Source organism: Desarmillaria tabescens (assembly GCF_030435595.1).
Source record: "Desarmillaria tabescens strain CCBAS 213 chromosome Unknown EV420scaffold_10, whole genome shotgun sequence".
In the NCBI taxonomy this organism is placed as follows: Eukaryota; Fungi; Basidiomycota; class Agaricomycetes; order Agaricales; family Physalacriaceae; genus Desarmillaria; species Desarmillaria tabescens.
This window is the reverse complement of record NW_026848309.1, coordinates 706,756-724,377: the sequence shown is the minus strand read 5'-3', so window position 1 is coordinate 724,377 and position 17,622 is coordinate 706,756. Positions and strand designations below refer to the sequence as shown.

Here is a 17,622-nt window from a genome sequence, read left to right as displayed (position 1 = left end):
ACCAGGTGTAGGAAACGCCGTGTCTCAAAAAGAGTCTGGCATAGGCCTGCCTGTGTACTCCGTTTTTTTACTCAGATAGCTGGGAGAGGGCATGGTATATGTCCCCAAGAGAATCTATCATCGAGGGAATCCAGACATAGACATAGCCACTCTTTGTTTGCTGTTTCATATAATGCCCCAGATACACACTTTCATGGCGGAAACAACAGATACAGACATGTCTTCCTTCGCTCCTATACTCCCCTCTTCTCCATACTCTTTCTTTGCGGAACTGTCACATTACACACTGAATCCATGACTGATCTATTGGCGTCAACTCAAGACATATGTAGACTGTTTATACTAGGCAACTGGTCTGCGAGTGCAGGGGATGCCATTGACAGCGACGGATCACCACTGCCTATCGTTCTTCCTCGGCAAGGCAGTACAGTTCAACGTATCAGGATATTGGTGTTGGATATCCTGAATATGCGTAACGAAGAACTATGTATCATACGAGAGTGGTTTACATTGCTCTCGATGCTTACAACTCTGGCAACCAAAGTTATCAGTGATAACGACATTAGAGCTGTACAGAGACTGGTAACAGCGAACGCTAGCACTCTGTCGAAGTTAAGAATAAGTGTCGTCGGTAAGTCAGTGACTTTCATAGATCGAATAAAACTCATACGAAGGCAGGTGGCTACCGGGACTTGTGGCATCTCCCTTTCGACTTCAGCCTCTGTAACAATCTAGGCAGTTTTCAGTATAGGTTGTCTAGACATTCACGCTCGCGCATTAGTAGCGTCGCTCACAACTCTGGGATCGATTCGGACTGCCTCTATGCAGATATATATGACATTAGTGATTGATAAGTTTTGTTGGGATCAGCATGAAGGTGAGGCCAATGAAGCTTTTGACAGTCTGGACGGCGTTCTGTACGATATCGTGAAGGCGAAGGAATACAAAACTGCAGTCAACATTTCCCTTCCATTGAAATTTCATTGGGGACACGATTCTAGACATAAGAATGAAAAAGATTACGTAGAATGGATAAAGTACAGATGTATGAGTAGAATGAATCTGTTAGGTATTAGTAAATTTAACGTTGTACTTTACCAGTATTCTGCTGCTCAATTTGTATAAACAGCATTCTTGAATGAGTGATGCAAGCGGTTTCATACGTTCTTCATATAACGAAGAGTGAGGTGTAAAAAGGTCTTTCGTAGAACGAAGACCACCGAGTAACTAGCTATTCATCAAAAAACACTGGACCGAAAGATTCTAACAGAGTCTAGACCATGGGTGTATCACGTGGGTGTTTATTTTATTTTTATTCTTATTAAATATATATATATTCCCGTTACGGATTGGGTGTTGCATTGTACGCCTGGCTAAGCCACTTCTATTTTATCACGACTTTACTCAGCATTTTCGACGTCACAGACAAGACGCGTGTATCGTACACGATAGAATGTAAGCTTTTTCTTGTCACATCACACGCCGATAACAACTGAATAAACACCAAACTCAGACTTATTTCGAAGGCGGAACAGTGTCAATAAAATAAATAAAAAAACAACAAAACCAGTTGTCTGTAGTTGTTCAAATAACAGACGAATACATCAAAGACGCGTGGGTTGTGAGTGTGAAAGATCTTGTCTAGTCTACCGCTGACAGCTTGTGATAGACATGGCTACTACTATACAGGACGATTATGACCATTTGTACACATGCCTCGAATCGGATACACTTCCGCCTGTTCCTACTGCTGTGCATGTCTTCCAGAATCCCGAGGCAGTATGGCCCGAAGAACCGAGTTCCTTCATTTGCCATGCTTGGGCATCGAACGCGATGCCATATCAAGGATTCTTACCCGCCAATGTCGTTGACTTTTTCCAAGGCAATTTGCTCAAGGTTCTGGCATATGGAACCTACGATATCCCGCTTTTTTGTGCTAGTCCGGGACAATGGCGTTTAGAAGAACAAACGATTGAAGCGTGGGCGACCCTCGAAGAATTATTATCATGTTTCAGAGACATATTGGCCAATCAAATCGTCTGTCAACAGGAGCATGGGTCATTGCAGCTTTCCATTACCTCACCGATATGGTTATCACCACATCAAATCCACCAAGACGGCTATGCGACTGCTGTGCCACTCGTTCTCGGGACACCTTTATCTTAATGGGATGCTGAGATATCGTACCTGTTGGCGCTTGCGTCCACTCAAATCAATGGATATAATTTCAACAGCTGGCCCGAGCTGTTAACTGAAGCCAGTCGGATGTGAATGGGTGACTCTCATTCACAGTTCGTGGCTAGTCCAACCAGACTTAGGTTATTGGACTCAAAAGGAGTCCGCTTCACGGAGGCTCAGGCATCTTCATCGATCCACGAGAATGCTGACTTTGCGTATTTTCTCAAAGCTTACCATGCATTCGGAGTGCCCGTCTGGATAGATTGGGGACCAATGACCGATCCCTTTTCTGCATGCGATCCCCAGCTACAAATTGCTTACAAGTTTCTACTGCCTCCAAAACATATCAGATCACTGAATGAAGGAACCATCACAGTTTGTGGAACGAACGTATGACATTGTCAAAGGCGTATGGCAGTGGAAGTTTCACGATGAAATGTTTGATTTGCAATGGAAACATAACGGTTTTTTTTCTGTGCCACTGAAAAGTGTCTCGAGTTTATTCCCAGGATGATGAAGAAGAGAAGAGGTTCGCATATGAGTATGCGTCAAGTGACTCAGCGTCTTCTGTCTCCACACGACAAAGATTAGGAGAGACATGGGAGGAATTCTTTTGTTGCCTCGAAAAGGAAACGAAGTTAATGATGGTACACGAATCTGCCAGGGATGCACGGAAACGTGAGACCAGGGATCTGATTGCCAAGAGGCAGTGTTATCCTACGAAGACATCCAATGTCTTCGTTTGGAACAGTGTTGACAGTAAAGATTATCTGGTCAGGTCTTATGTACCTCCAAAACTGCGTTTCCGATGTGTGGGATCTCTATACATCATCTCAAAGGCGATATTCTGCGTTCTGGGATGAATGGGATTTAAACCAAGAGTTTCGATCTTTCTGTTTTACAAGAAGCGGAGACAGGAAGAGGGAAACCAAGATTCGAGTACTTCCGGACCTTCCGTGGGACCAGAATTAATCAGACCAGGGATGAACAGCCACGCCACGTGGGAGGCAGTTTACACTGAAATGTTCAAACCGAAACTCCAAGGCACTGTACCAACTCGAAGAGAATGCATGACATTGGAAGAAGTTATATGGTACCAATGCGGGATCATTACGACTACTGATGGCATCATTAAAGGCTACTCTGACAGGTGTGGAGAAAGCCAAAACAGATAGAGGACTAAAGTTGTTGGGGTGTTATGTCGCAACCAGGGATAAGATATCCCCGCTAAGCGATGGAGACCTTTTGGACTTAGTTGATGGATTCACTTGGATACGCACGCTATCGTATTCCGACGCCAAGTCTTATGTCGGTCAGATTCCCAGAGATACATGGGACTTCAGTTCCACATGTCCTCGTTATCTGCGACACTGGGCATCAGCGCTTTACGGTTATGATTGTCGAGTCTTGGGACAAATCAATTACAGGGTACGAAATCCAGATAACAGACGAAAAAGATGCGCAGTTCAACCTCATCCTGTATCATGCAACAGACGTACTTCATGTTTTCCGTTTACCATGTCTGTCGAGCATCGAAAGATATAGTGGAGGAGATTTGTACTCATGGAATCCAATTTATGCTCAACATTCCCATTATACACAACCACACTGACATACTCTAGACCTGTCTTTCCCGAACCGCCTTTATACTGACCACGTGGATTCGCACCAGACGTCGAAGACTTCAGAGCAGTACCTTTGGAAAAGGGGTGCTTTATTCGGCAATCCTGCCACGGTTAGAGCCGCATTGATGCACGGAGGAATCATCTGGTGCACATCGCTTTGGACCACAGTCGACGATCCGAGCTTCATATTATCTGGGTTCGAAAGGTTGGGCCCTTGTACAGAGAACACGATTCAATGGAAACCGAATGTTTCACACAAAGACTCTTGGGAAACATGGAGGGAAACCCTCTCAGAGAGTCAGATAGATGTTATATGTGGAGTTTATAAGGTGCACAGTGCTTCTGTCACAGGCTTTCCGACGCAGGACGTTTCATGGTTCCCCAAGCCGAAAGCGTTCAAGAAATCCGGCCTTGATCTAGGGTTCTGGTCAGCCGATGCCTGAAAGATGGTATATCGCTAGGGTTCAGATGTATTTAACGGGCAATCCCAAAGCAAGATGTCAAAATCATTCGGATTGGAGACACACTCTTTGTCTGTGGGCCGGTGCTCCACAGCTGTATGGGGGGATGGAAATTGTCTCTAAGCGGTTTTTGGAGCGACATTTTACTTCTCGTTGATATATATCATGACACTGTCGTTTTATGTATCCTTTGTTATCCAGTTGATGTACATTTCACAGTAGCTGTAATCACTTAAATCCATCGTTTTGAATTAACAGCGGGTATCAGTTTATTCTAAATCGAAAATCCGTATTATCTGGTAGAGCATCATTTATGACAATACATCTGAACGATCTACGAAGTAAGCAGAGTACGGTACATCTTTCGCTTCGCTAGAGTCAGTAACATTGGGTAGAGCTGAAAATAAAAAACCCTGAAGCATCCAGCTTTCATCCTGTATGGACGTTTTCTTTCTTTATCTCCAATACAAATTCCTCGAACCTGATCCAATCTATGTGCTTTACGAATGTGACATCCAACATGCGAAACGAGCCGATAAAAGTATTGAATCTCCTTCCAAGGATGACAATCAGACTGATGTGAGTTAAAGTTGGTGAACGCGCTGTTTCTAGAGATCGTCAGCAGTACATTTAATGCCTGAGAGTGCTCCTCGAAAAGAAAGCGTATCCAGGTGAAGGAGGGACATAAAATCAAGTAACATGGTCTTCGGTGGTAAATACGCGATGACTATATGGATGGTATGATAGTCAGGAATCGTCGCATGTCAAAATCAAGACTCACAAGACATTACAAGTTCTAGTTTCCGCAAATCTGGCACTGCTAATAAGATGTTCTGCACCACTGGCGATGTCACTCCGAACTTGAAAATTGACGCTCAAATTTTGTAACACGGGTAACTGAATGCATGATGACCACGCATAACTCTCCAGATCCTGGCCAGGCCCTGACTCTCCTAATAACGAGATGTAGATGTACCAAACACCGAAACCCAACTGATAGAACTCGAATTCAATGACTGGCCGCATACGTGATACCGGGTTTTCTGAGCAAGGTTCATCTTGCGACAAACTTGTTGTCCTAGTCATAAATAAATAACTCGAGAAATCTGAAGAAAAATAAAAATTAAATACTCACCAGAGAACACGGAATTAAAGGTCGACGCGGACAGAATACAATTTTCAAATGTAAAAGTTTCAACCCCCTTCATTCCTGCCATTAGCACATCGAGATGCTGTTCTGAAGTCTCTAAATCGACGCCGTAAAAAGTAAACTCCCTGATGTGGGATAAGTCATCAAGGAGTTCGAGCATTCCAACGGCATCTGAATTATTCAGAGACGATCCATGAATAGCTATATGACGGACGAAGTTATGCACAACTGGAAAACTTTGGAGTTCCGCGCTGAGTTGACTAGGTAAAATAGGCCTTTGAATAAAATGATGGGAATCGACGTGATACATCCGTGGTAGTACAGAGCGAGGATAGTCGGCCAACGTGACATTCAATGTATAGTACCGTGAACGTCTTGTCTGTGTGAGAAAGGCGCAACAGACGAGTGCACAACTCGCCACGTCTTTACAGTCTTCACAGACACGAGATAAAATTTTGTCTACGGTTTCCTGAGGGAGGGAATCCATTGAATACAAGTGAACGTCGGTGGGGGAGCCGTTTTACCTACTTCGTCGAATTTTTGTATATTTCGTGTACCATCGATCGACATGCGGTTATTGGTTACCTAACATATATGAAATTAAGAACATGCTTGGACATTATTATTGGGCCAGTTTACCAAGCATGTAGCAATAACAGTACACAAGGCCAAAGTAAGCAATTCTACAGCTGTTCTTCAATCCCTTGTCTCTTTCTTCCCCTTCATATTTCGCTTTTTTTCCCCCTTCTCCCCCACTTCCCACCTCCTCACGCTAAGCCAGGTAGTCTTAGCTTCGTTCTCGTTCATTCATGAGACTGTCTTAATATAATGCATGTTTTATGTATCAACACTGTGCGCTTCAAAACTATGGGAACCCGATGTCAGGGTCAAACCCTTCAAGATGCTTTCTTCAAGAAGGGTTAATGGTTGCCGTCCGAACCAAGAGGAAGCTGGGCATCTGGTGAATCCGATAAACCTACGTACATGGATATTGGTCACTCAACTGTCAAAATCATGTTTCACCCCTGAATCTGGTGTACGAACACTACCGGCTCCATGGTCATCGACTCAGATTGTAATGCTCATCATTGACAGTGGCGGCATGTCATATGAAAGCAGGCATCATAATGTTGTGATCGAACAACATGGAGGAGTCGGTCAAGAATTTTATTCGTTTTTTTTTGTTTTTGCTTCTTTTTTCCTGTATCGTCAATGAAACTCACATGAACAACAGGCTGCCAGTTGGTCCATGTCAGCACGTCGTCGTCGACGGTGGCAAGTTCTCGTGCCAAGGTGGCACCATATCGCTGAGCCCATCACATGCACTGGAACGATCCGTTGGGTGTAGGGTTGCATTGTGTTTTTGTCAAAGAAGAGCGCGGCGTCAACAACGATTGGTTCGGGTTATGTCTGTTATGTACATGCCACAGATGCGATTTGATAGAACACATAAATACTATATACAATATACAATACATTCCTTTATTTGCTTCCTACCCAGTTGTCAAAAAGGTCTCCGCGTCTAAGCGTTTTGATGAATTACGACTCTCACATCAACGAGGTCACCATCTATGATACTACTCTTTCCTATTCCCAACTATACTTTACCGTCATTCATACCATACAATGGCGTCACTGGGACGCGCGTTGGACGTCGGTGTCCGAGGTGCTCGACGTGACCCCGGCGGTTGATACTCTCATATTTCGAGATACCTATGTCCACGGACAGATGTCGGTGCTCGGCACCGCTATCCGCGATGTCGCCTTGATCAACTGTCGGGTTACGCACCAAGCGCTATCAGGCTTATTGGTTCCAGACAGGGGCCCTGGAGATTTCCGGGGCCAGAACGTCATTTGTAAATGGACCGAGCGCTGTCGTTGACGGCATGCGACTGTCATCCTTAAAAGTTTATATGTGGTACTTGAAGCCCGAGGACGGAAATCAGTTGTTTGCATGGCTGACAACTAGCGTGAAGGGGGTCAGAGACCTGATCCTGGGCGTGGAATTAGATGTAGACATTTCCATTGTTCAAGGATTTTTGAATCGATGGTGCAAAACGCTACAAACAATCAAAATCAAGCAGATCGGTAAGAAGTCCAATTTCCGCCGTAACCCGACTTTATTGATGTCGGAAACAGTCACGAATACTTTACTTTGGGGTGCAGGTCTACTTCGGTTTTATGGCTGTCAATTCCTGACGGCGTTAGAAATTCGATGCCTCGACTCAGAGATCGGGTTGTTAACCAGATCCTTGGTAACAGTTCCACCTGCTCAACTACGCACCTTGACAATCGGGTTTCAAGTAACATTATGGGCAGAGGAAAAGGAAAGACGGTGCGGAACTTTAGCAGTACAGAGGTTCGATGCCTGTACATTCGACCTCGTCAAACACTATGAGTTTGAGTTCTTGAAGATTGTGTTAGGGTACAATTACATGGACGACAGAGAATCCGAATATTTCGTTGATGGATTCCTCATCACCAATCTCAATCGGGTGAAGACTTTACCCTATAAGAAATGGGTACACATCTGGGAATGGTTCTAGTTTTAATGTCGCTTACATTCATTTAATGTAATGTGTATACATCGTCTGGTGCAATTCCTAACGAATACGACACCTATAATTTGACCCATGATATATTGAGTCGCTATCTTTGGATTGATAATTCCGACAAAAAATAAAAGGAAGAAGACATGACAACGTCGAAATTGGCTCACCCCTTTCGGTCTCATAAAATGCATTTCAGGGGACACCTTGTTTAAGTACAACCTGTTGTCCATGGACCCCATAACACGTTCGTCTGCTCACGTAGAGATTTTAACATTTCATCCCTTTAAATCAATAGGTGAGCCTTGCAGATCGTCTTATGCGGTACAAACTGGTTTGAACTCATCGTTACATGTAGCCGTGTGCACATTTCCGGATATTAATGGCATCATAAACGTTAGGCAAGGATCAATACAGCTTGTAGCTGTATCCTTCTTAGTCGACCTACACCGCTACGGGAAGACGGCGACTGACCTGCACAATGCAAAGTGTAAATTCGTATTATATTTGAGCATAAGATATCTTCCATGTTATTGGGTCGACAGGCTTATTCACTTCTCATATAGGATTATGCCTTTTATCACATAACGACATCTAGGATCAGCGAATTAATCCAAGAGTCGAATACAGTTCCTTGGTTCGAGTATTGGATAGAAGCAAAAAAGCTCATGTCATTGGATTCGACGACAGGATGTTTATCTCCTGGTTCAGCCAATTACGACAACACCCCTGCGATAATACGAGAACATTTAGAGCGGGTTACACATGTAACAATCGTTTTAGCTTGCATCCCTCCCGACACGAAGCATAATTGTATTGCATCACTCAGTCATATATTGGTTGAATGGGCATCGGCAAACCTCGGTCAATCGGTGACTCTTCATGGGCTCGCCTATGAGGTTATCGACAGTCCAGAGCAGCCTTATGTAGCAGCCACGATGCTCGTTCGCGCTGAACACCTGTGTACTATTACCGATTCTGCTAAATCTATAGCTATCATGGGTGGTATAGCCAAGGTTCATGAAGCACCGAGTGAAGATATTTTAACCATACGCTCGTTCTCTAACGCCATTAGAACCGCTTGGTGAGCAGTCAAAATTTCTGAATCTGGAATGTTTTTTTTTATTTAAATCCCCCTCTCAGTAACTTGTTAACTTCACTTGACTCAGATATGTCATCGATTAATGATTGATACGAGAAATTAAATCAGTTACTATATTTTCAATGTATTTCGAATATATAAAAGACACCCCTCACTCTTATCGCCTCCCCTCAGTTTGACGGTCCTATGCGGAAGTACTCTCACATATATTTTGCCGACGGCCAGCTCGTAGAAGATAGGCTTAGATTCTTTACCGTCCCCGAATTGGTATCACTTATCGAGCCTCTGATACACATTCCGTATGAATGAAAGCGTTCGAGAGAGGCACTATTGGAATTTTTCGCTGCCCAACCTTTGGATGTACAACAAGCTATACAAAATACAGCTTCAAGGGAATCAGGTAACAGAAGGAAAAGAAAGAGAGTAGACGAGAACGATACTCGTCGCAGATCTAAGTGAGGCAACACAGATGTTGCAACCGCAAGAAGGGATACTGCAGATGCATGGCACTGGACAAGAGAGAGCGTCAACAAAGAAGAACCAGAAAGCAAAGAAGCGATTGTACATGATATCATTGATGGTCCTTTTTTGTGTACCATCAATCCCAACACCAAAAAGAGCTGTGTTGAACAGTACATCAAACGAACTTCCAATCATGCTCTTAGACAGAACGTCTGCATCGTATGTGCCCGTCTCCTTTTTACAAAGAACATGCAAGAAATATCGGTTTGAAAATTTACTGAACAAACATATATTAAAACTGTCTCATCCTCATCATCGCCATACCCTATTCGATGGTATACTCCTATACGAAACAGAATTAAAGGATGGATGTGGCTTCGTCTGCCGCGAATGTTTCTGACATCTCAGTAATGAGATGCTTCCTCCTTTGGCTCTGGCTAACAACATGTGGGTGGGAGAGGTACCTAAAGAGCTTGCCATTCTGAATTTACCGGAACGACTGTTAATTGCCAGACACTTACCATGCTGCTATCTCGTCAAACTATATCCCAAAGCGGAAAACTCACGCTTTTGGTGTAAAGACGATGCAATGTATTCCAAGTTAAAGGGAAACGTTTCTACACATCCTTTAAACAGTGATCATATAGCAGGCTTAGTCTCTTCCGAGGTACTGCCTCCTCAAGCCCGGGTTTTATCAGCACTCATAGGGATCACGTATGTTGCACCGAAAGGCACAAAATTGCCTGGACTCCCTCGACAGCTTCATGTCCGCAGAAGACGAGTCTATGAAGCTTTGCTATGGTTGAAACGTAACAACCCCTTATACAAGAATATCATCATTTCCGATATATTACTGGAGCAGTTACCCGTAGATGGTGTTCCAGAAGAACTGCTATCCACTGTTCGAGTTTCTCATGACATGGTTGGGTTAGCTAAGGAGCAAGACTGGTTATGTCCCGAATCAAGATCCCACCGATGATATTGGTAATGGTTCACTTTCTATTACAAAGCAAGTGGAAGTTTATGACAGATCAAAAGTCAATGATCCAGGAATGATTCCTCTTACAGAAGACACAGAACCAGACAGATACACAGAACCAGGTAAGTATGAAATCTTAAACTCGTCGCAAGAAATCAAGCTTTAATGTTTAGATGTATTCTTTTTACATGCAAATGGAATGATTGATGCTAATGGAGACAACATCACCAACATTGACGTGATGAGACACGCACTGGCCAATTTAGCGGATTCACAAGACGGAGGACCTATTTGACCCGAAGACAGGTATTTTATCAGGCGAGGCAGTGCTTTCACAAACGAATATGCCAGGATAGATAAAGAAACTGGACAACATACAGATGGTGGCCCGTGGAACCCTAATCACCTCTTGGGATCTTTTCCGTGGCTTTTCCCTTATGCTTTGGGCAGATTTGAAGTTGATAGACCCATAGATGTACCATATGAGGTGCACGCTAGATGGGCTCTACAGTACGCAGACAAAAGGTTCCGTAAGGATTACTATTTCATTTTTCAAGTTTATGGCATGATGCACAAACGCAGCATATGCCGTTCCGCTAGTCTTCAAATTAAACGGTCCAGTTTTATTCATAGTCGGGCAGCCATTGCGACTTTGACTTCAGAAGTACTATGCAAAGCAGGCAAAGAAGAAACATGATGCGTACCCTTTTCCCATCCTGGAGTACAGGTGCTAAGAAGACAATTGACAGCAGTTTGAACCCGTGTTCCGGGGACAGATGAATCTAGGAAAGCCATACGATCAAAAATTTGGAGTACCAATCTCGTCTTTAATCCTCCCAGTTTGTGGATTACTATCAATCCCTCTGACACTCACGACCCAGTTGCTCAAGTTCTCGCTGGCAAAGCAATCGATCTTGATAACTTCGTGAATACGTCCGGACCGAAAAGTCAGGACAGAGGAAGGAATATGGCAGCAGATCCATTCGCTGCAGCACAGTATTTTCATTATATCATCCACACCGTACTGGAAGAATTATTCGGTATCAGAGGTACTACGAGGCAATCTTCAGTTTTGAGGAAAGAGGGGATATTCGGTACGGTCAATGCGTACATTGGAACAGTAGAAGCACAAGGCCGAGGAACTCTTCATCTTCACATTTTACTTTGGTTAAAGGGAGCTCCGACCGCAAATAATATGACTAAAGCATTATGCTCTGACGCTTTCAGAGATAAAGTGAAGTCATTTATACGTGCAAATATTACAGCAGATTTAGGAGGAGCTTATAATGAAGACGTCGAACGTATGAAAGAAACGACAGAAGTGTCATATTCCAGGCCACCCCACCCAAGACGAGCGGATTATGAACAGATAAGAGCCATGGACCAGATAACCGTCACTCGGACCGTTCAATATCACAGATGTCAAATGAATGTATGTCTCAAGAATCGAAACAATTGTATCAGTTGCAAAAGGCGCGCACCTTTTCCCGTGTCAACGGACGTGTGAATACTTCCTACAGGTGAATGTGGACCTAAACATCTGTCACCTAGTATGGTCGTGTGGAATCCTGAAATCTTACAATGCGTAAGAAGTAACCATGATATTAAAATCATTACTAATGCTGTGGACACCAAAGATATCACCTGGTACATCACAAACTATTCGACAAAAAAACAGACCTCGACCTGGAACACGTCTGCTGCACTTGCTCGCACTTTGGCATTCGAAACCAAAAAGGAACAAACATTCTTGGAATGCAGGGATCTAGGGAATAAACTGCTACAAAAATTCGCTCATTCGATGAACAAGGAAATGGAGTTTAGCGTATGCGAGGCAATATCGCTGGTTATGGGATGGGGAGATAGATTTGTATCGCATCATTATGTGACTGTTTATTGGGATGCCATAGCAGTGGCTCTACAAGACACCTATCCCAATCTAAGACCTAGAAGGTGAGTCTATTTTGTTTGTGAAGCAATGCTGTTTTTAGATCAAATGACTGATATAAAAGATAGATCCTTCACAGAAGAAGTTGTACGTGACAGTAATGGAACAGTGATCCAAGAACTCGGCGACAAAGTCACCTTAACTATGGAGATTATTGGAGGAGAAGTGAAATTAAAAGATCAACTCCGAGAGTATGCCGATCGAGGTGATGCATTGGAAAACATGTGCTTTATGGATTACTTCTCAGAAACATATGATGGAAAACAACCCAAGACAAGAAAAGACGGTTCTGAAGGATATGCAAGGAGTTGACGCGTTCCTTATAGGTCCGGTAGTGGGCACAGAGACCGATGTCGCGTACTCAGACAACCCAGACACGAGACAATAGTTCAATTCGTAGGAAAGTGGTTTCCAAGAAGAGATAGGATCGAATGTTATGTGTACTATTGCACTTCGATGCTCGCTTTACTGAAGCCATGGAGATGCCTGAAAGACTTAAAGGGCGAAAGAGAGACATTTGAGGCTGCATTCAAAACTTTCCATTCCAATTTGAGTCGCTCTCAATTAGACCTGCTAGATAACATCCAATACTTTCATGAAGCATCCGATTCGGCTCACATCGCAAAGCCCGTTATTGCACCTGGAGGATATCTGGCTGTAGGAGATGACGACCAATTCATGGATCAAGACTACTACAGCTCGGATGCTCCTCAAGAAGGAATTGATTATACCGAGGCTGATATCAAGATCGCAGAAGCCATGAGACATTCTGCAAGGGAAGTACAATTTGGACAAGACGCTATAGATATAGCAGAACAAGCTGGTGTTTTCGAAGAAGAAGGACCATGCTCATTTTTAAAGGATGTAGCAACCGTGGCCTCCACAGAGGATACTGTTCATTTCTGGGAGTGGGACAAGCACCTTAAATCCATTACGAGAGAGAAGGAGCAAGAGAGGGGGACAGATGTTCAAGATCAAAGTGATCTGGTGATGCCAGCCAACGAGATAACTAAACCAGGAGGATCTCAAGATCTACCCAAAACACAGAAGGAGACTGGTCATCCTTTATTGGCACTTCTCAACAAGGAACAAAGACTTGTGCATGACATTATTGAAGATCATTTAAAGGCTCTTTTACAAGGTAGAAATCCTGCCCCTTTATACATGCAGGTACAAGGCCAAGGGGGAACGGGAAAAACAGTTCTACTTAATGTGATTTCAGAGACTTTCCATTATCATCACGCAGAGCATATGTTAGCAAAAACGGCGACTTCAGGGGTCGCCGCTAGCCTCATCGGAGGGCAAACTCTGCATTCATTTGGTGGAATACCCATAAATCCGGGAAAGAGCGACGATTGGTTTTCAAAGAGCAGTAAAGAGGTCAAAGCTAAAAGAGAAAAGAACATAAAGGGAAAAGAATACCTTGAAATCGATGAATGCTCAATGCTTACAAAGGACATGTTGGCGATAGTTTCTCAGTTGCTATCCAGGCACAGGACGAGAGAGGGTCATCAGAACGATTTGGCCTTCGGTGGAATGAGCGTCATACTTTTTGGAGATTTTCATCAATTTCCTCCAGTAGGAAACGATAATGCTGCTCTATATAATCCCAAATGTTTGACCGATCGAGCAAGAATTGGGAAAGCCTTATATGAGCAATTCACTACCGTCGTTACATTGACAAAGCAAAACCACGTCAGAGACAAACCATGGAACGGTCTATTGAATTGTCTATGTACCGGAGACTGCACATTTCAGGATATACAGGAACTAGATAAACTGGTTCTAAAAGCCAGCAACACACCTGATTTTACAAAGAGTCCTTGGAAAGACGCGATTTTTGTGACCTCAAGACACGGTCCAAGAGAGCAGTGGAACAAAAGATCTTTATGTCGACATTGCAAACTGACAGGTAATAGACTATATACCTGTCCAGCAGAAGATACAACCGGCAGAGATCGTGCTCAATTAACAATGGAGGAGAAGGTGATAGTGGCCGGCATGAGATCCAAAAAAACTGGACGTTTAGTTGATAAACTTGAAGTGGCAATAGGAATGAAAGCTATGGTGTTATCGAACATCGCAACTGAGGCAGATATTGCCAACGGTACACATGGAACAATAGAGGACATCGTATTAGATAGTAGAGAGAGATTGACACCACTACAGAGAGATAGCCTAGAGATCGAGTTGAAGTATCCTCCTTCCTTGATCCTGTTCAAGCCAGACAACCCTGGCAAGGACTTCAGCTTCATCGGTCTCCCAAAAGGTCTTATTCCTATTGTTCCCTCCGAGGTCGGATTTACAATCGAAACACGTTCAGGATCAAGCGTTAGAATCCATCGTCGACAGTTTGCATTGACCCCGGCATACGCTTTTACCCACCATAAATGTCAGGGACAAACCATTGAGTATGTCATCGTGGACTTGGGAAAGCCGCCTTCAGGGAAGATGGATCCCTTTAATGCATACATTGCCCTATCCTGTAGCCGCAGTCGAGAGACTATACGTTTATTACGCCAAGGTGAAGACAAACTCTTTACCGAGCATCCATCTGTCCCCCTTCAAGATGAAGACGTGCGTTTATTCAGACTAACCTCCATTACAGCTAAAAAGTTTGAATAATCAAGAACTAAGTAGTATAGTTACGGTCTATTCATAGCTAGATCATCAATGTACACGTGTTTTACCAGATCAGTGTTTACTTCTCCTGTACCGAATATCAGTCCGAGTTCTCGCTGATGAGAATGCCGATCACTACGAGCGGATTTTCGTCGGTGCCCGATGTCGAGGACATGGACACTTCTAGATTCCCATCCAACAGATGTATTTGCAGCCCTCTTCAACGTACCGATCCATGGATATTAGTGAACAACGGATTCCATGCAAAGTTACAAGGAAGCTATAGAGATGACTCAGATAAGATCAAAGAAAAATAAAAATAAAAAAAGGAAAAGAAAAGAAAAAGAGAGAAGAAAAACGGAGGACCTAGTTTGCAGGCATTACGCGGACCACTTCGTGACATCACGCTTTGAATACCGACCATTGTTCTACGTCTTCAAGCTGCACCCCGATGAAATCACTAAGTCTCATCTGTCCTTTCAGACTCTATTTCTTTGCCGCAATACCGAATGAAGACCACTACTTCGGAGGGAGAAAGTCGTGGTTGTCTCGGTCACCATGTTACAGTTTATTCTTTTCTTTTCCTTTTCTTACATATTCACGCTTACTTTATACTGCAGTTCTGATCGGACATTCTCACAGTACTATTTTTAGTGTACTCAACGTGTATTTAAAGTAGAGCCTCAGCTGGCCTAAACCCCAGCTTCGGCTAAGGTTTATTCTACCTAATATCGAACTCCGTTCTTCGTGACTATCTGTCCCATCGACTTACGTCGCCTTTGACTTGCTAGAGTATCATCTACCGAAGTGCGAGTAGCGATCCTAGTACGATCTAAGTCGATTTGAGTTAGTGGCTAACATTTAGCCGAAGCTCGTCTTCCGTTGCCCAACGACTTATCGTTGCCCAACATTATTCCTGACATTCTCGTCATCGTCGTCGCACTCTCCGTGCTGCGATTTCTCCTTAACGACCCTCTTGGATTGGTTATCGTAACCATCCTTCGAGTGTTCCTCGCCTGTGTATACGTCCCATCTCCAGTGTTTGCAGGACTTCTCCTGCTGCTCTGGGTCGGATTTCTACGCCATCATTAGAAACACGAAACCCTTCATTTTCGCCCTTCAGCTCGCCTCTATATTGACAATTGCATTGTTAATAGTGACGAGCTCCCCTTCTGACGACACTTGCGAAATCTCGTTAATGAACGGCTCCAATTATGAGACCGACCTTAGCTTGATAATCGCACTTCTTATCGTCCTTACCATACTCGCTGTCTACCAGCTTGCATGGTCAATCGTTGACTTGCGCCAAGGATCGATCCACTGACGAATGCCCTGGTCAGAATCCATTCTCGCCGTCTTCGCGACTTTTATACTCTTTTTCTGCTCCATCACTTTATACCATCTACGCCGCTGCTTCCAGCAACAGAGGCGAATCCGCGCACAATGTTACGGTTATTCTTTTCTTTTTCTTTTTCTTTTCTTTTCTTTTCTTTAGTCAGCCGGATTACGCGGTGCGATCATCGTACGATCATCACGGACTGACTGCGCAGTAGTATTTTTAGCATACTCACGTGTATTTAAGTAGAGCCTCAGCTGGTCTGAACCCCAGCTTCGGCTAAGGTTTATTCTACCTAACATCGAACTCCGTCCTTCGTGACTATCTGTCTCATCGACTTTCGTCGCCTTTGACTTGCTAGAGTATCTCCTACCGAAGTGCGAGTAGGGATCCTAGTACGATCTAAGTCGACTAGAGTTAGTGGCTTACATTTAGCCGAAGCTCGCTCTACGTTGCTCAGCGTCACTTCCGAGAAAGAGCGCTGCCCAACTCTTTAACAAGAAATTACCTCGCTTGACCAGAGAGGTCATCGCTTGCGCTCGTGTGGACAACCCGGTGCTTGTCAACGCACAGCGAGTGGACCAACGGAAAAGCACTCACTTTCAAAATTCATCCGATACACTTCCTCGTCGCAGTAGTCCTTTGGGTAATCCCCTTCCGACTACTCCTTCTTGTGCTCGTGGTCGACCTGACTTTTGAATTCATCCTTTTCGACGACCTTATCCTCGCAGTCCTTGTGACTGTAACTTTTACCTTCGCCCTAATCGGACTCGGAGTATCGGCAGTGTTGCTAGCAGGCTTGTTAGCCGCCCTGTATACGCTATATCCCCGTCTTGTTTAGGAACCACGTATCCCAACACGAAACCCTTTATACTCGCCCTTCAGCTCGCCTCCCTATTAACAATCATCTTGTTGATAGTGACGAGCACCCCGGAATCTGACGAGTGTGAGATCTTGTTAATGAACGGCTCTAATTACGAGACCGACCTTAGCCTGATCATCGCGCTCCTGATCGTTCTCACTATTCTCGCGGTATACCAGCTTGCATGGTCAATCGTCGACCTACGACAAGGATAGATCCCTATACGGATGCCCTGGTCCGACGCCATTCCTGCAATCTTCGTAACTTTTATCGCCTTTTCCTTGTCCATTTCTTTATATTACACACTCCGCTGTTGCCGACAACAGAGAAGGGTCCGACCTCAACTCC

At 44.0% G+C, this 17,622-nt stretch overlaps 3 protein-coding genes across 3 annotated transcripts; 2 read left to right on the top strand and 1 right to left on the bottom strand.

Annotated features, from left to right (window-relative positions):
* Positions 1–294: 294 nt before the first annotated feature.
* Positions 295–4,246, top strand: EV420DRAFT_1477562 (uncharacterized protein; the record flags this gene model as incomplete). The annotated part of the gene is made up of 10 exons (XM_060469426.1): positions 295–631; positions 878–1,037; positions 1,409–1,455; positions 1,581–1,621; positions 1,690–2,037; positions 2,293–2,553; positions 2,688–2,951; positions 3,084–3,328; positions 3,496–3,698; positions 3,801–4,246. The coding sequence occupies 10 exons, from the start codon at positions 295–297 to the stop codon at positions 4,244–4,246; spliced, it is 2,352 nt and encodes a 783-aa protein (XP_060333580.1).
* A 708-nt stretch (positions 4,247–4,954) lies between these two features.
* EV420DRAFT_1477561 (uncharacterized protein) lies at positions 4,955–6,034 on the bottom strand (the record flags this gene model as incomplete). The annotated part of the gene is made up of 5 exons (XM_060469425.1): positions 4,955–4,991; positions 5,046–5,370; positions 5,400–5,585; positions 5,939–5,999; positions 6,023–6,034. The coding sequence occupies 5 exons, from the start codon at positions 6,032–6,034 to the stop codon at positions 4,955–4,957; spliced, it is 621 nt and encodes a 206-aa protein (XP_060333579.1).
* Positions 6,035–6,948: 914 nt separating this feature from the next.
* EV420DRAFT_1640145 (uncharacterized protein) lies at positions 6,949–9,051 on the top strand (the record flags this gene model as incomplete). Its single annotated transcript, XM_060477062.1, has 4 exons — positions 6,949–7,270; positions 7,323–7,502; positions 7,554–7,936; positions 8,530–9,051. The coding sequence occupies 4 exons, from the start codon at positions 6,949–6,951 to the stop codon at positions 9,049–9,051; spliced, it is 1,407 nt and encodes a 468-aa protein (XP_060333578.1).
* Between the last annotated feature and the right edge of the window lie 8,571 nt (positions 9,052–17,622).